Genomic DNA, 15,075 nt, shown 5'->3' with positions numbered 1-15,075 from the left:
CCTTTTACACATACCCTGAATTAAGTTAAACATATTTAAAAAAAAAACCCAGCATGTCACTATGAATTGGGCAATAAGCACAGGAGCCCACATTAAAAGGGTACAATTTGGGGCAGGAGAGATAGTAGTGAACAAGGCACTTACATAGCATGTGACTGACTTGGGTCTGATATCTATTACTATATATGAACCCTTGAGTACAGAGCCAAGTGTGACCTTTTTTAAAATGGAGGAGCCACACTCAGTGATGCTCCAAAGGTTACTCTTGGCTCTGCACTCAGGAATCACTTCTGGTGGACTCAGGATACCATATAAGATGCCTGGGATTGAACCAGGGTTAGTCATATGCAAGGCAAAAGCTCTACCCACTCTGGCCCCCAGGAGTTACACTTGAGCATAGCTAGGTAGGGGCCAAAATAATAATAATAATAATAATAACAATAATAACAATAACAATAATAATAAAGTAAAAACTACAACCATTCAAGGGATTCCAGAATGTTCTTATCGGTTCTTATCTGGATCTGCTCTATGTTGACAGCTAAGATGAAAAATCTGGAGACAGATGCCCAGTAAAGCCCATCCCATCATTCTGCTGAATGTATGGATGCTTTTGAGAAAACTACAGAAGAAACTTTGTTGGCTTTTGACTTGTAGGAAACTAAAAATCTGAGTCACTTTTCTTCTTTTTTCTAGTTATTTATTTAGTTTTTTTGTGTGTGTGTGTGGGGGGGGTGAATTTAGGGCCATAGTCTTTGTCGCTCAGTTCTCAGCTCTGTGTTCAAAAATCACTCCTAGTGAGTGTGAGGGATCATTCCTAGCAGTAGGGGATCAAACCTAGGTTAGCTGCATGCAAGTAAATGCCCTAACTGCTATGCTACCACTCTGGCCCCTCATTTTTCCTCTTTGATATTTCAAAGCTTAAAGCTAGTTATCTACCCCGTTCCACTGCCCATATTTTATCAGGCACCCTGATGTGACTCTGCCCTCCATTTCCTCCAACCTTCTCCTGCGTTTCTGATATATTTTCTCTGGCTGTGCTGTCCAACGCTTGGCAACTTCTTCAAATTCTTTTGGGAATTTGTCCACAGGATGTTTGTTCGTGAGTCCTGTTTTTCAATTTCCTGTCGTGAGTGACTAACTCATCTAATTATCCTTTAGGAAGTAGAAGCCAGGTTGGAAGAGGTGACGAAGAAGTCAGAAAATAAAATCAAGCAGCTGGAGGAAGAGAAAGCAACCCTCAGTGCGAAGCTCCAGAACTCTCTGCTCGAAGTAAGTTCCTGAGAGATGCTGTGTGTGTATGCAAAGAGTGCCACTGATCTGGGGGTGTCTGCTTAACTCAGAGTCCCGGATGCTTGGGAATTGTCCTAGCCTCCTTATAGACAGTCTCCTTGAAAGATGAAATTAAATGCTGGGCATTACGGGGTATCAAACAGAAATCCCTGTGCATCAAAACTTGTGTCCTTAATCTTTTATTGACACACAGGACCAGGGAACTTTTAAGAACACACAGGCCATATACAAAATCGTTAGGAGTGTGTGTGTGTGTGTGTGTGTGTATGTAAAATTTTCCCACAAGTTGTATCTCCAAGCCCAGGTGAATGTGTCTGTCAGGGTTGCACAAGAAATAATCCAGACCAGGCTGAGGGTGAAATAAGTGTAGTCTGACAGTCTTCTACCTTAGTATGGCCCTACTGCATACAAAAAATGCCATTTTTATTGAGTACAGAGATGACCTCTGGGTGGGGCAATAAACCCACCTAGGTTTACAAGTAAAACAATCTTTGTTTTGGATGAAACAAAATTGTAAACAAACAGATACAAAGAAACCAGGGGTAAACTTTGTTTTAGATAAAATAAGATGTAACCCACATATACATATATATAAAACATAACATATAAAAGTATATAATGAAGCTAAATCTAAGTATATGCCTAGAATGATGCAACGAAACATGAGTCAGTTATTTCTAGAAAGGAGAGAGAAAACAAAGCCATGAGAAATGCAGAGATTGCCACTTTTACTTGTGTATTATTTAATGGAGGGGTGACATAGCCAGCTTGGTCCAGACACTAAGGGAATTCTTGGGGTCTCTGCTCAAGAAGGTGTGTGCATGAATTCACTTACAAAATTTCTTGGCAAGGCATCACAATTGCAGACATGACCATTAGTTCTCTCACTGGACCTAGACAAAATGCCCAGAACAAGCTGCATGTTTATCTTTACTGACCCAGGACAAGCCCCCAGCCTCCCTGGTCCTCCAGCAAGGTCATTTCCCAGAGGCTGGCTATTGTTTTGGCCTTGCTCTAGTTGGTGCATTCTGAACTGGGCCTGCAATGTTAACCCTTGATAAAACTGCAAGCAGGCTAACAACAAAGCTAGATTTGAGAGTGGTAAGTATTCTGTAAGACTAAATAAAGAATACTTGAATTATCACAAGTGCTCATAACAAGGCGTATTTATATAAATATGAGTGGTCCTTAAGAGCGGCTCAAAGGAAAGTCACTAGGATGTTAGTGAAATTATATTTTGAATAACATTTATGTTATGTCCCCCTTTTCCTCAGTGCTTCATGGACAGGTGACCAAGGTCTTTCAGATCCCTAATGCCCTTCTATTTTGTGGGTACAGGTGGCTTTTCTTTTCTTTTTTTTTTTTTGGTTTTTGGGCCACACCCGGCGGTGCTCAGGGGTTACTCCTGGCTGTCTGCTCAGAAGTAGCTCCTGGCAGGCACGGGGGACCATATGGGACACCGGGATTCGAACCAACCACCTTTGGTCCTGGATCGGCTGCTTGCAAGGCAAACGCCGCTGTGCTATCTCTCCGGGCCCGTGGCTTTTATTTTCTTTTTTTTTTTTTTTTTTTTTTTTGGTTTTTGGGTCTCACCCGGCAGTTCTCAGGAGTTACTCCTGGCTCCATGCTCAGAAGTCACTCCTGGCAAGCACAGGAGACCATATGGGACGCCGGGATTCGAACCGATGACCTTTTGCATGAGAGGCAAACGCCTTACCTCCATGCTATCTCTCCGGCCCCGTGGCTTTTATTTTCAACCACCCTTCCTTGCAGGTACAGGTGGCTTTTACCAAAAGGTCCCTCTCTTAAAAGTACAGTGGTTAGGGCCTTCTCAAACCTGATGCCCTTCTTTGGTCTTAGGGTTAGAGTTTACCACAGGGGTGGACATAGCAGAGGGGTGGCTAAATAGACTTTTTAAATCTCATCTTTTCATTTTTTTAATTTTTAAGCCAGACCTGATATTGACCAAGGCTTCTTTTTTTTACTATAATCTCAAGGATCACTCTTAGCAGGGTTTTGGTGATCATATTTGATGGCAGGAAAAACTACACTATCTCACCACCCCTTGCCTTTCTTCTATGCCACAAGTTATGCTTTATTTTCAAGGTGACCATGCCATGCCTTCCACCTGATATATCAGGGACTCTAGAGGCAAAAGCTCTATGGGAAAACTCCACTATAGATACTTCAGTTCCAAGTTGGGATGTACATCTAAGAAGTCCATTTCTCTCTTCCCTCCTTCCTCTCTGTCTCCTTCCTTTCCTTCTACTTACCTCTCTCCACAGTGAAATGTGATCTTTAATCTCTAGAATTCACTGGACCTAGACTATTCTATTTGGGGAGACTTCCCATAAGTGTGTGAGACCCACCCTGTTATTCTTCTGAAACAAGAGTTTGGGACCAGGCCAGAGTGATAGCACAGTGGACAGGGCTTTTCCCTTACACACAGTCGACCCAAGTTTGATCCCTTGCATCCCATATGGTACTCCAAGCCTGCCAGGAATTATTCCTTAGCACAGATCCTGGAGTAACCCCTGATCCTGCCAGGTGTGGCCCCCAAACAAAACAAACAAACAAAAAATTTCTTGGACCATTTGACTTTAGAATGACCCTAAACACTTATGTCTACACTCTACATCTTCGTTTTCCATTATACCAACTAACTTTTTTTTTTAACTTTTTAATTTTTTATATTTTTGGTTTTTGGGCCACACCCGGCGTTGCTCAGGGGTTACTCCTGGCTGTCTGCTCAGAAATAGCTCCTGGCAGGCACGGGGGACCATATGGGATACCGGGATTCGAACCAACCACCTTTTGTCTTGGATCGGCTGCTCGCAAGGCAAACGCCACTGTGCTATCTCTCCGGGCCCCAACTAACTTTTTTTTAACAGAGACTTGTTTTATTTTTTATTTTCTATAGTGAATAACCATGAATTACAAAGTTACAAGTTTATTCATGGTTGAGCTTCAGGCATACAATATTCCAATCCCAATTCCAATTTCCATTTCCCTCCACCTATATCCCCAATCTCCCTCCCATTCCCTCAGTAGCATGCCTCTATGACAGGTACTTTTTCCTATTATCACCATGGTTTCCAATACTGTTGCTGACAGAGTTTTATGCCTATTACTATCTCATTTCAGTGCTGCTTTCCTACAGTTTGACTATATCTCTGCACCGCTGTTACAGTGTTCCCTTCTCTGACCTGCCTTCACCCCACTTCTGCCTTCAGTGGCAAGCATATTACTGAGAACTAGTTCCCAAGCTTTTTCTATTGCCTTTGGGCATTTGTTATTCCCCAGCTATATTGTTTATATCCTGCATATGAGAAAGATCATTCAGTGCCTGTTCCTGTCCCCCGACTAACTTTACTCAGCATGATATTCTCCAGATCCATCCACACAGCAGCAATTACATGACTTCCTATTCTTTTATAGCATATTTATTAAAAGAAATTTAAATTAAAATACTTATTTAAGGGGCCAGAGTGGTGGTGTAAGCAGTAGGGCAATTGCCTTGCACACGTTAACCTAGAACAAAAACCATGGTTGAATCCCCCAGCATCTCATATGGTCCCTCAAGCCAGGAGCAATTTCTGAGTGCATAGCCAGGAGTAACTCCTGAGTGTCACCGGGTGTGGCCCAAAAGCCAAAAAAAAAAAAAAAAAAAAAAAAAAAGAATTTATTTAAGCACCATGATTACAAACATGTTTGTAGTTGGGTTTCAGTCATAAAAAAGAGCACCCCCCTTCGCCAGTGCAACATTTCCACCAGTGCCCCCTCATCTCCCTCTCCCTATTCCCCTGCTTGTATTCGAGACAAGCAATCTATTTCTCTCACTCACTATCATTGTCATGATAATTGTTGGTGTAGTTATTTCTCTAAGTGTACTCACCAGTCTTTGTAGTAAGCTTCACATCATAGGCTGGTCCTTTCAAACCTCATCTCTATTGTCTCTGGTATACCAACTAACTTTTATAAACCATTCAAGGAGCCGAAGAGAATAGCTCAATGGGCAGAATGAATGCATGCTCTGTATACATATTACCTGGGCTCAATCCTTGGCATTATATGAACCAGAAATAAGGATCTAGTACCAGTCTCTGGCACTGCATAGCCAGGAGCTATCCTGAGCAGAGTTGGAGATAGTTACCTCTGAGCATCATTACCCCAAATCCAAAACAGTACTGGAAAAATAGTAGAGTAGTTAAGGCACTTGCCTTGCACACAACTGACCCAGACTCCATCACCAGTGCTGCCTAGGGTCCTCTAAGCAGTGCCAGGAGTGATGCCTGAATGCAAAACCAGGAGTAATCCCTGAGCACAGATGGATATGGTCCAAAAGCCAAAAACAGAAAGCAAAACCAGACCAAACAATAGAAATAAAAGCCATTACATAGAGTGGCGTCCCGGAAGTCAGAGATAGGCAAGGCAATGGAAGCCACTTCTGAGACCTTTAGTAGGGAAATGTATGGTAAATCATTCAAGGGGAAGTGAACAAAACTGTACCCTAGCAGGTGCATCTTCAGGAGAGACTAAGCTCCTTTAAAAAATACCTTTTGGGGGGCTGGAGAGATAGCATGGAGGTAGGGTGTTTGCCTTGCATGCAGAAGGATGGTGGTTCAAATCCTGGCATCCCATATGGTCCCCAGAGCCTGCCAGGAGCGATTTATGAGTGTAGAGCCAGGAGGAACCCCTAAGTGCTGCCGATTGTGACCCAAAAAACAAAATAAAATAAAATAAACAAAAATGCCTTTTAGTCAGCATGTCTGGAATTTTCCCTAAGAGACTTTCTCCCTAGAAAAATGAGTCAGAATTTTTTTTTTTGATGTCCAGAATCTAGAGAAATAGCTAGTTTCCATAATCAACTGGCTTTTTTCTTCTGTTTTAGGTCTTAAGAATGGAAGAATTGATCCAAAAACACCAGATCTGCTCACGGAGAGGTGAGGAAAGGGTCCCAGAAGCTGACTGCCAGCACTGCAGAGTCTCCAAGACCCAGGTAAACCCAGGATCCTTCTGCTGTATTTAAGTTTCTTGCTGTTCTCAGATGTCTCAGTGACACTTCTGGCACATTCAAGGCCTCCTTTATTGCCACCCAATCAGAGCCACCCAGATGCTTGGGGAAAACACAATCTGTTTGCAAAAACCAACAAAGAAAATAGAGCTCAGAGTAATTATACTTGTGGTTTGAAAACATGACTTGGGAGACAGATCTTCCCCAGTCTCTGAGAGGGAAGGGCTTTTTGGTGTGGCCAACAGGAAACACAACAGAAACAGGGGCCAGAGTGGTGGCACAAGCAGTAAAACCTAGGACAGACTGTGGTTTGATCCCCGGTATCCCATATGGTCCCCTGAGCCGGGAGTGATTTCTGCACTTGATCTTAGCCAAAAGGCCGAGAAGCGATAAGGGAGTGATTTCTGAACGCATAGCCAGGAGTAACCTCTGAGTGTCACTGGGTGTGGCCCAAAAACAAACAAAAAAAAAATTATATTACACACACATACACACACACACACACACACACACACACACACACACACACACACACACACACACACACACACATGTCTCCCCTACCTTGCTTCTTGCTTGTCCCTCCAGAGCTGTGATATCAACTATTCTCACACAAGCTCTCCCTCAGCTATTTAGTGCCCTCTCAGGCGGTCCCCCATCCCTACCCACTGCAGAATCTGCTTCTTGTTCCAGGGCAGCCATAATAAATGACCAACACTCTAGGGGGCCTTGAGCACAGAAACTTCAGAGAGAATAAATTTCAGGCTTCTCTCCTGTTTCTCAGTTTTGGGTGGCTGCTGGCATCTGATTTGTGGCCTTCTGTGACTGGCACTCACTCCCCTGTAGTCTCTGCCTGCCACTGGGCTCATGGTACTTTTGCCCAGTGGGTCAAATCTTTGTCTCAAACATGTCCTGGTGGTCATTTATATGGACTCAGTTGCTCCAATTCAAAAAGATCTCAACGAAGTCTTATCTACCCAAGTCTAGTTCCCAATGAGACTCATTCTCCAAGTCAGCACATGAACATAGGTTTTTCTTTCTCAGGTAAGAGCTCAATCTATTCCTTCAGTTTTCATTTCATTATAGTAGTTCTTGAAACATGGCTTTAGAAGCACTAACATTTGTGGGTCTAGTGTGAGGGACCTCACCTTCATCCTCATCTAAGTGCCTGAGACTGACCTATATCACTTCTGGTCCACCTCCACCTTCTCCCATGACCCTTGCTCTCCACTTGGCATTCTCAGTTTTGTAACCCAAGGCCAAGAATTTGTCACTGATTCTGTATTTTGAGGCAAAATTGAAAGGAAAACATGGGAGCACAGTTCACATGCATCATGGGAGATCTGCAGTAGAAGTAAGATGCCTACTGTCGGGCTTGAATGATTTCTGTCCCAGCCTCCCTCTTCACTTGCACTGCAGGAGTTTTCAAAGACCCACTGATCTCTGAGCCCAGAGCTGGTAGGGTGCTTGATTGGTCAGGATTTAATCACCCAGCATCCCAGATGGTCCCCCAAGTCCTGACAGGAGTGATTCCTGAATACAGAGCCAGGAATAATTTCTGAGCACAGTTGGGTGTGGTCCCCAAACCAAAATAACATAAGAAGACCCACAACCCTCAATTTTGTCTCTATTATTATTGTCCTACCCTGCTGTTTTATAATCCAGGCAGGCAAGCTGTAGAGCTGTGGGAACCTGCCTCTTCCTGAGTGCAGAGGAGAAACCCCTGACCTGAGCAGTAACAAATATGGCCCAAAAGTCAGGGGGAAGCTTCAAAATTCTGGAATACAGCTAGAGACACAAACTGAGAGGAAAATAGACTCTTATATGAGCTTATTTTAATACTGTCAAGAAATGAGAAGAATAACAAAACACACCCCGGATAAGTAGGAGAAAAGAGGGGCCGGAAAGATAGCACAGCGGTGGGGCATTTGCCTTGCATAAAGTAAACTCAGGAGAAACCAATTTGATTCCTGGCATCCCATAAGGTCCCCCAGCCAGCCAGGGGTGATTTCTGAGTGCAGAGCCAGGAGTGACCCCTGAGTACCACTGTGTGTGCCCAACAACCAACCAACCAACCAACCAGTCAATCAATCAATAAAGTTAAAAAGAAAAAGTAGGAGAGAAGAGACATGAAAGACAAAATTAATGAGTGTTGGGAGAAGATAGCTCTGACATCTGAGAGTTGGCTTTTTTGTGGGGGCAAGGGGAGACACAGCTAACTTCTGGGAAACCTGATCAAAGAGGAAGGAAGTTCAAGCCACATGAATAATGGATAAAAGTCTCTAACAGTCATCACAGGGATGAAAAAGAATTTTGCTCTGAGCCAACGGGAGGCCTCGTGAAAGCATAGGATGTGCTGCTGGCCTTCCCTACCCCAGACCAACCACTGCTCTAGTTCAAAAAGGACAGAAAGCCTATGACAAATGACAGAAAAGAAGTGGGTACAGAAAATTACCCAGCTCCAGGCCACACTGCTCTGGGCTTGTTCCAGGAATTGATTCACTGGGTGCCTCTGACTTTGGGGAGGTGGGCAGGAAAGGTGCTGCCACCAAGTGTCCATTTACGATGGGAGAAAACCTGTGACAGCTATTTCATTTTATGCAGTGCTGGGGACCAATTCAGGACCTCACAGGCAGAATGAGGGCTCTGTCATTGAGCTTCATGCATGCCCAGCCCAGCTCCAGGTCTCAGGCCACTGGAGAACTGGCGCCAGCTTCACTGTCATTCTGTTGTCATCCCAGATAACCTCTCTGGTCACGCTGCTATGGACCATCAGCTGCCAATATTAGGAAGTCACAGGAAGTGTCAAACTACATTGGACAAATACGTCACTGGAATCAGTCCAAGAGATTAATTCACAGGCAGATAAACTCCTATTTCCTTTTATTTATGTCATACTCCAAATTTCCCCCCCTCTCTTTTATAGGCCACAGCTGGTGGTGCTCAGGGGTTACTCCTGGCTCTGCACTCAGAAATCACTCCTGCCAGGCTCAGGGGACCAACCATATGGGATGCTGGAGATTGAATTAGGTCTTTCTTGGTTGGCCAAATGCAAGGCAAATGCCCTATGCTGTGCTATCACTCCAGCCCCCCTTTTACTTATTTCTTGCTCCCAGGACACAAGTGACAAGGACATCCTCCCAAATGAAAAGAATGCCCCTTCCCTTCTGTCCACAGGGAACTGAAGAAGGATTTTCCCAGCTGAACCTAAGTCCTGTGCGATTTCCCAAACTAACCTGGAAATGCCTAGGACTTGCACTGGTCCCTGATTTCACTCATTCTACTGGTGTACAGGATCCATCCTGCCGGAGCAGGAATGAGCCTCTCCAGGGTGATGGAGGATAAAGAGAAATAAGACCCTGCTCTCAATTAGAACAAACATAGGCTAGAGCCACAGGAACCAACAGACCCTAGACAAACTCCCTTCTGGGTAGTTGATGTCATAAGACAGCAGGTCAGACAGAGCCTGGCATGCAGCGGACTTAGGTTTGATCCCCAATACCCAATAGGGTCCTCTGAGCCCTACCAGGAGTAATCTCTGAATGGAGAGACAAGAACCATCCCTGAGCATTGATGGGTGTGGTTCCAAACCAAACCAAAACAGAAATACTCAAAGTAAAATAAAAATTAAACTGAAAACAAAAACCACATAGAAAACCTTTTCTTTATACAAACGTGTATGCATGGTATTAAAGTCCATCATTCTAGAGGAGCTGGAGGCATAGGGAGAAATAATACCAGGGTTAAAAGTGCTGCCTTGTATATGACTGATCCTCCTTCTCCTCACACACACCTTGGAATGTCAGTTCCAAATGTGGTTGGAAACTCAACCACACAAGTTGAGTGCTACCAGAGTGCTGAAGGCAGAGGCAAGAAAAACCCTGGGTGTGGCCAAGTTATCAACCCTACACTGTGGCTTTCCTGGCAAGCATTATCTGGGCTTTTCCCTGAAGTAGCCTGCATATTATATATATATATATATATATATATATATATATATATATTATACATATATATGATATTATATATACAGTATATATAGTCAAACTCTAGGAAAGCAGCACTGAAATGAGATAGTAATAGGCATAAAACTCTGTCAGCAACAGTATTGGAAACCATGGTGATAATTGGAAAAGAGTACCTGCCATAGAGGCATGCTAATGAGGGGAACAGGAGGGAGATGGGGGATATAGGTTTGGACTATATCTCTGCACCGCTGTTACAGTGTTCCCTTCTCTGACCTGCCTTCACCCCACTTCTGCCTTCAGTGGCAAGCATATTACTGAGAACTAGTTCCCATGCTTTTTCTATTGCCTTTGGGCATTTGTTATTCCCCAGCTATTTTATTCCCCTGCATATGAGAAAGATCATTCAGTGCCTGTTCCTGTCCCGTGACTAACTTTACTCAGCATGATATTCTCCAGATCCATCCACACAGCAGCAATTACATGACTTCCTATTCTTTTATAGCATATTTATTAAAAGAAATTTAAATTAAAATACTTATTTAAGGGGCCAGAGTGGTGGTGTAAGCAGTAGGGCAATTGCCTTGCACACGCTAACCGAGAATAAAAACCATGGTTGAATCCCCCAGCGTCTCATATGGTCCCTCAATCCAGGAGCAATTTCTGAGCGCATAGCCAGGAGTAACTCCTGAGTGTCACCGGGTGTGGCCCCAAAACAAAAACAAAAACAAAAAGAATTTATTTAAACACCATGATTACAAACATGTTTGTAGTTGGGTTTCAGTCTCTAATCTAAGCATTTTTAGAGACGAGACAGACCGAACCGGGCCTGAGAGCCTGGCCGTACTCCTGAACAATTTTTCTTCATATTTGAGGAGCCCCACGTGGCAGCTGGGTGTGGTGGGTACATGTGTAAGGGCTGGTGGGGGGGGGGCTGAGGGGCTGGGAGGGGTATAAGGCAGCGACCCACCTTCCCCCTTCCCCCACATCAGCTGCCTGGGCCTATGGCCAGGGTGGGAATGAGGGCTGGGGATCCCATGGCCCAGAAGGGGCTTGCCCCTGAGAAGTCATGATGGTTTGAATCCCTGCAACCCATATGGTCCCCGGAGCCTGCCAGGAGCAATTTCTGAGCCTAGAGCCAGGAGTAGCCCCTGAGCGCTGTCGGGTGTGACCCAAAAACTAAAAATACAGTTCTAAGAAAGTAAAATACATCAAATTTTTATAATGTTTTCTAATTCTCTCCAAAAAAAAAAAAAAAAAGACCCATCTTCCAGCCTTAGTTCTGCCTGTTCTCACCCTGGAAATAGCCTCACAGGTCTCCAGAACTTGGTTTGAAGCACAGGAGGGACCAACCACTTTGTTTTGCAGTATTTTGCAGTTGATGACTCTCAGTTCTAGGAAAGGGACTGACTGTCTCAAAGAGTTGCATCTTAGCAGAAAAATCTAAGCTGTGGATTTAAGTAAAATTCATGCCTCCCAAAACATCTTATTCCTAATATGTCTTCATAAAGAGTTCTCCATGATAGTAGTGACCATGAGAAAAATCGAAGCAAGTTTTAAATATTTTTGTCTTTAATCTCTATGGAAAGGGGAGAGTGAAAAGAGGCAACTATACATTCATAAGAAATTCCAAGGGTCTCAAACTGAATTTAAGTTCCCTATTCTCTTCCCACTTTGCTCAGAGTTCCTTGTCATTCAGTAGATTTGTCTTCCTTCCTTTCCTTCCTTCCTTCCTTCCTTCCTTCCTCTCCTTCCTTTCCTTCCTTCCTTCTTCCTTCCATCCTTCCTTCCTTCTTTTCTTTCCTCCTCTTCTTTCTTCTTCCTTCCTTTCCTTCTTCCTTCCTTCCTTCTTCCTCTTTCTTTCTTTCCTTCCTTCCTTCCTTCTTCCTCTTTCTTCCTTCTTCCTTCCTTCCTTCCTTCCTTCCTTCCTTCCTTTCTTTCTTTCTTTCTTTCTTTCTATTTTTGTTTCTTTTCTTTCTTTCTCTTCTTTCTTTCTTTCTTTCTTTCTTTTTCTTTCTTTCTCTCTTTATTTTTCCTTTCTTCCTTTCTTCTTCCTTTCTTACTCCTTCCTTCCTTCCTTCTTTCTTTCTTCTTTCTTTCCTACTTTATTTTTTCTTTCTTTCTTTCTTTCTTTCTTTCTTTCTATTTTTGTTTCTTTTCTTTCTTTCTATCTTTCTTTCTTTCTTTCTTTCTTTCTTTCTTCTTTCTTTCTTTTCTTTCTTTCTTTCTTTCTTCTTCTTTCTTTCTTCTTCCTTCCTCCTTCCTTCCTTCCTCCTCCCTCCCTCCCTCCCTCCCTCCCTCCCTCCCTCCCTCCCTCCCTCTCTCTCTCCTCTCTCTCTCTCTCTCTCTCTCTCTTTCTTTCTTTCCTTTCTTTCTTTCTTTTCTTTCTTTCTTTCTTTCTTTCTTTCTTTCTTTTGTTTTTTGGTTTTGGGCCACACCTGGCAGTGCTCAGGGGTTATTCCTGGCTCTGCACTCATGCAAGGCAAATGCCCTACTGCTATGCTGTCTCTCCAGCCCCATGATTCCATTTCTTTTGATCCTGTATAATTTGATACCATCTGTAAAAATGGGCATCATTTTCCTGCCAACCACTCATCCACACACCAGTAGCTGACACAGTTGTCTGGCATTGACATGAACCAGCATTGGCCATCAGCCCCAACATAAGCCTAATTTATGGATTTGTAATTTATGGTTTTATGGATCATCTGTACTTGTCTACCAGGAGTGTTGAAGGGCCAATCCCAAAGCCAATCCCAATTCCATTGTTCATTCATGGGATTCGGAACAAGTTACTTTTTCTCCCCATGATTCACTTCTCTCAGCTGTGTGAACTTGGTAAACTGTGTTTACTTAGTAAACTGTGTAAAATTAGGAGAGCAAGTCAGTTTTAAGCCAAATTTGCTGCAGATGTCCTACCATTCCAGACCCGAGCACCCAACATAGACTGTGAGTGGCTCTTTCTCCTCTGCTTTCTGGTTGGCTGAGGTCCCTGTGGAATCGGGGACTTGGTTGTAGTCTCACTGGCAAACTCCTTTTTGCCTTAGGATCCATGCTCAAAGCTGAAAAAAGCTCCCGAAAGTCTGCCCAGGGAAGAAATCCAGGAGAAGTTGGCAATTGAAGAAGAAAGCAGCAGCAGTGATGAAGAAGAAGAAAGGTAGAGGAGGGTTTGCATGCAGGCTCCCCAGGGTGTCAGAAAATCAGGACTCTAACCTAGAAGGATTGCTCACTACTCTGTGTTCAAGTATCTCAACTTCACTCCCTTTTGCGAACAGAAAGAAAATGATGAATGTCTTCAGCACAACAGAGGATTTTTCATAAGTTGTCCTATTTCATAACCATTCCTTTCCAGGCAGGTTATTTTATAGATTCAGAGCTGAAAACTTGAGACTGGAGTGATAGCACAGTGGTAGGGCATGTGCCTTGCATGCTGCTAGCCCAGGATAGACATGGGTTTGATCCCCGGCATCCCATATGGTCCCCTGAGTCAGGAGTGATTTCTAAGTGCAGAGCTGGGAGTAACCCCTGAGTGTCGCTGGGTGTGGCCCAAAAAAAAACAAAACAAAACAAATGACCAGGAGTCATTCCTGAGTTCAGAGGCAGGAGTAGGTCCTGAGTACTGTTTGGTGTGACCAAAAATAAAGAAGGGAGGGAGGGAGGAAGGAGAGAGGGAAGGAAGGAAAGAAGGAAGGAAGGAAGGAAGGAAGGAAGGAAAGAAGGAAGGAAGGAAGGAAGGAAGGAAGGAAGGAAGGAAGGAAGGAAGGAAGGAAGGAAGGAAGGAAGGGAGGGAGGGAGGGAAGGAGGGAGGGAGGAAGGGAGGGAGGGAGGAAGGGAGGGAGGGAGGGAGGAAGGGAGGGAGGGAGGGAGGGAGGGAGGGAGGAAGGAAGGGAGGGAGGGAGGGAGAAAGGGAGGGAGGGAGGGAGAAAGGGAGGGAGGGAGGGAGGGAGGAAGGGAAGAAGGAAGGAAGGAAAGTAGGTCCTATGAGTTGGAGATAATCAGGAAAAGTTAGGAGCTCAGTAAACTATAAACTTCAAATAAAATATCATAATGGCTTCTCTTCATAAACAAGAAGAGTTTTAACAATTGAGACCCCTTTTTCTTTTTCTTGGAGCTCCCAATAACTCCAATAACTCTGAGATCTCTCTCAGTCATTAACAATTCATTCAAACACTAGAACAGGTATTGAGTCCAGGTAGAGCCATGCCTAGCACGTGCAAGGCCCTAAGCCTGATCCCTAACACCCCCTTGTGTATGTAAACATTTTATGGGATTATTATGTTACTGACCCTACCCTGATCGGTGATTGTGCCCTACCCTAGGGTGTGACCTGGCATTCTGCCCCCACCCTAGGGTGGTACCTGATTCTGCTTCCACCATTGGGTGGTATCTGATCCCACCATTGGGTGGTACCTGGTTCTGGGGGATATTGCAAGTGAGCCCCTGAAGAGGTTGACTGATGGAGGGATGGAGGATGAGGTCTTTCCCCTGCAGCTCGGAGCACGAAGTCTGCCACCCTGTCCAGCCGAAGGTTCTGAGGTGAAACAGCAGGTAAACAGCTCGCAGACAGTCAGGCTTGTGGAAATATTAGCTTTATTCGGTGGACAGACTGAAGTCCAAAGTTTCAGCCTCAGTTCCAGCCAAAAAGCCCTCGCCTTCCACAGACCCTTGTTTTTATCCCCCAGAATCAGGTACCACCCAATGGTGGAAGCAGAATCAAGTGCCACCCTAGGATGGGGGCAGAATGCCAGATCACACCCTAGGTAGGGTAGGGCACAATCACCCATTAGGGTAGGGTCAGTAACA

At 44.2% G+C, this 15,075-nt stretch overlaps 1 protein-coding gene across 1 annotated transcript in view; it reads left to right on the top strand.

Moving 5' to 3' along the window:
• FAM184B (family with sequence similarity 184 member B) overlaps nt 1-15,075 on the top strand; it is a 112,028-nt gene that overhangs the window by 69,741 nt on the left and 27,212 nt on the right. The window contains exons 6-8 of the mRNA XM_049789963.1: nt 1,162-1,272; nt 6,185-6,292; nt 13,320-13,429. Coding sequence (XP_049645920.1) covers nt 1,162-1,272; nt 6,185-6,292; nt 13,320-13,429 — 329 coding nt within the window. The remainder of the gene's footprint in view (nt 1-1,161; nt 1,273-6,184; nt 6,293-13,319; nt 13,430-15,075) is intronic.

Source organism: Suncus etruscus, chromosome 16, assembly GCF_024139225.1.
Source record: "Suncus etruscus isolate mSunEtr1 chromosome 16, mSunEtr1.pri.cur, whole genome shotgun sequence".
In the NCBI taxonomy this organism is placed as follows: domain Eukaryota; kingdom Metazoa; phylum Chordata; class Mammalia; order Eulipotyphla; family Soricidae; genus Suncus; species Suncus etruscus.
The sequence above is the reverse complement of the archived record's forward strand: the minus strand, read 5'-3'. Positions and strand labels throughout refer to the sequence as shown.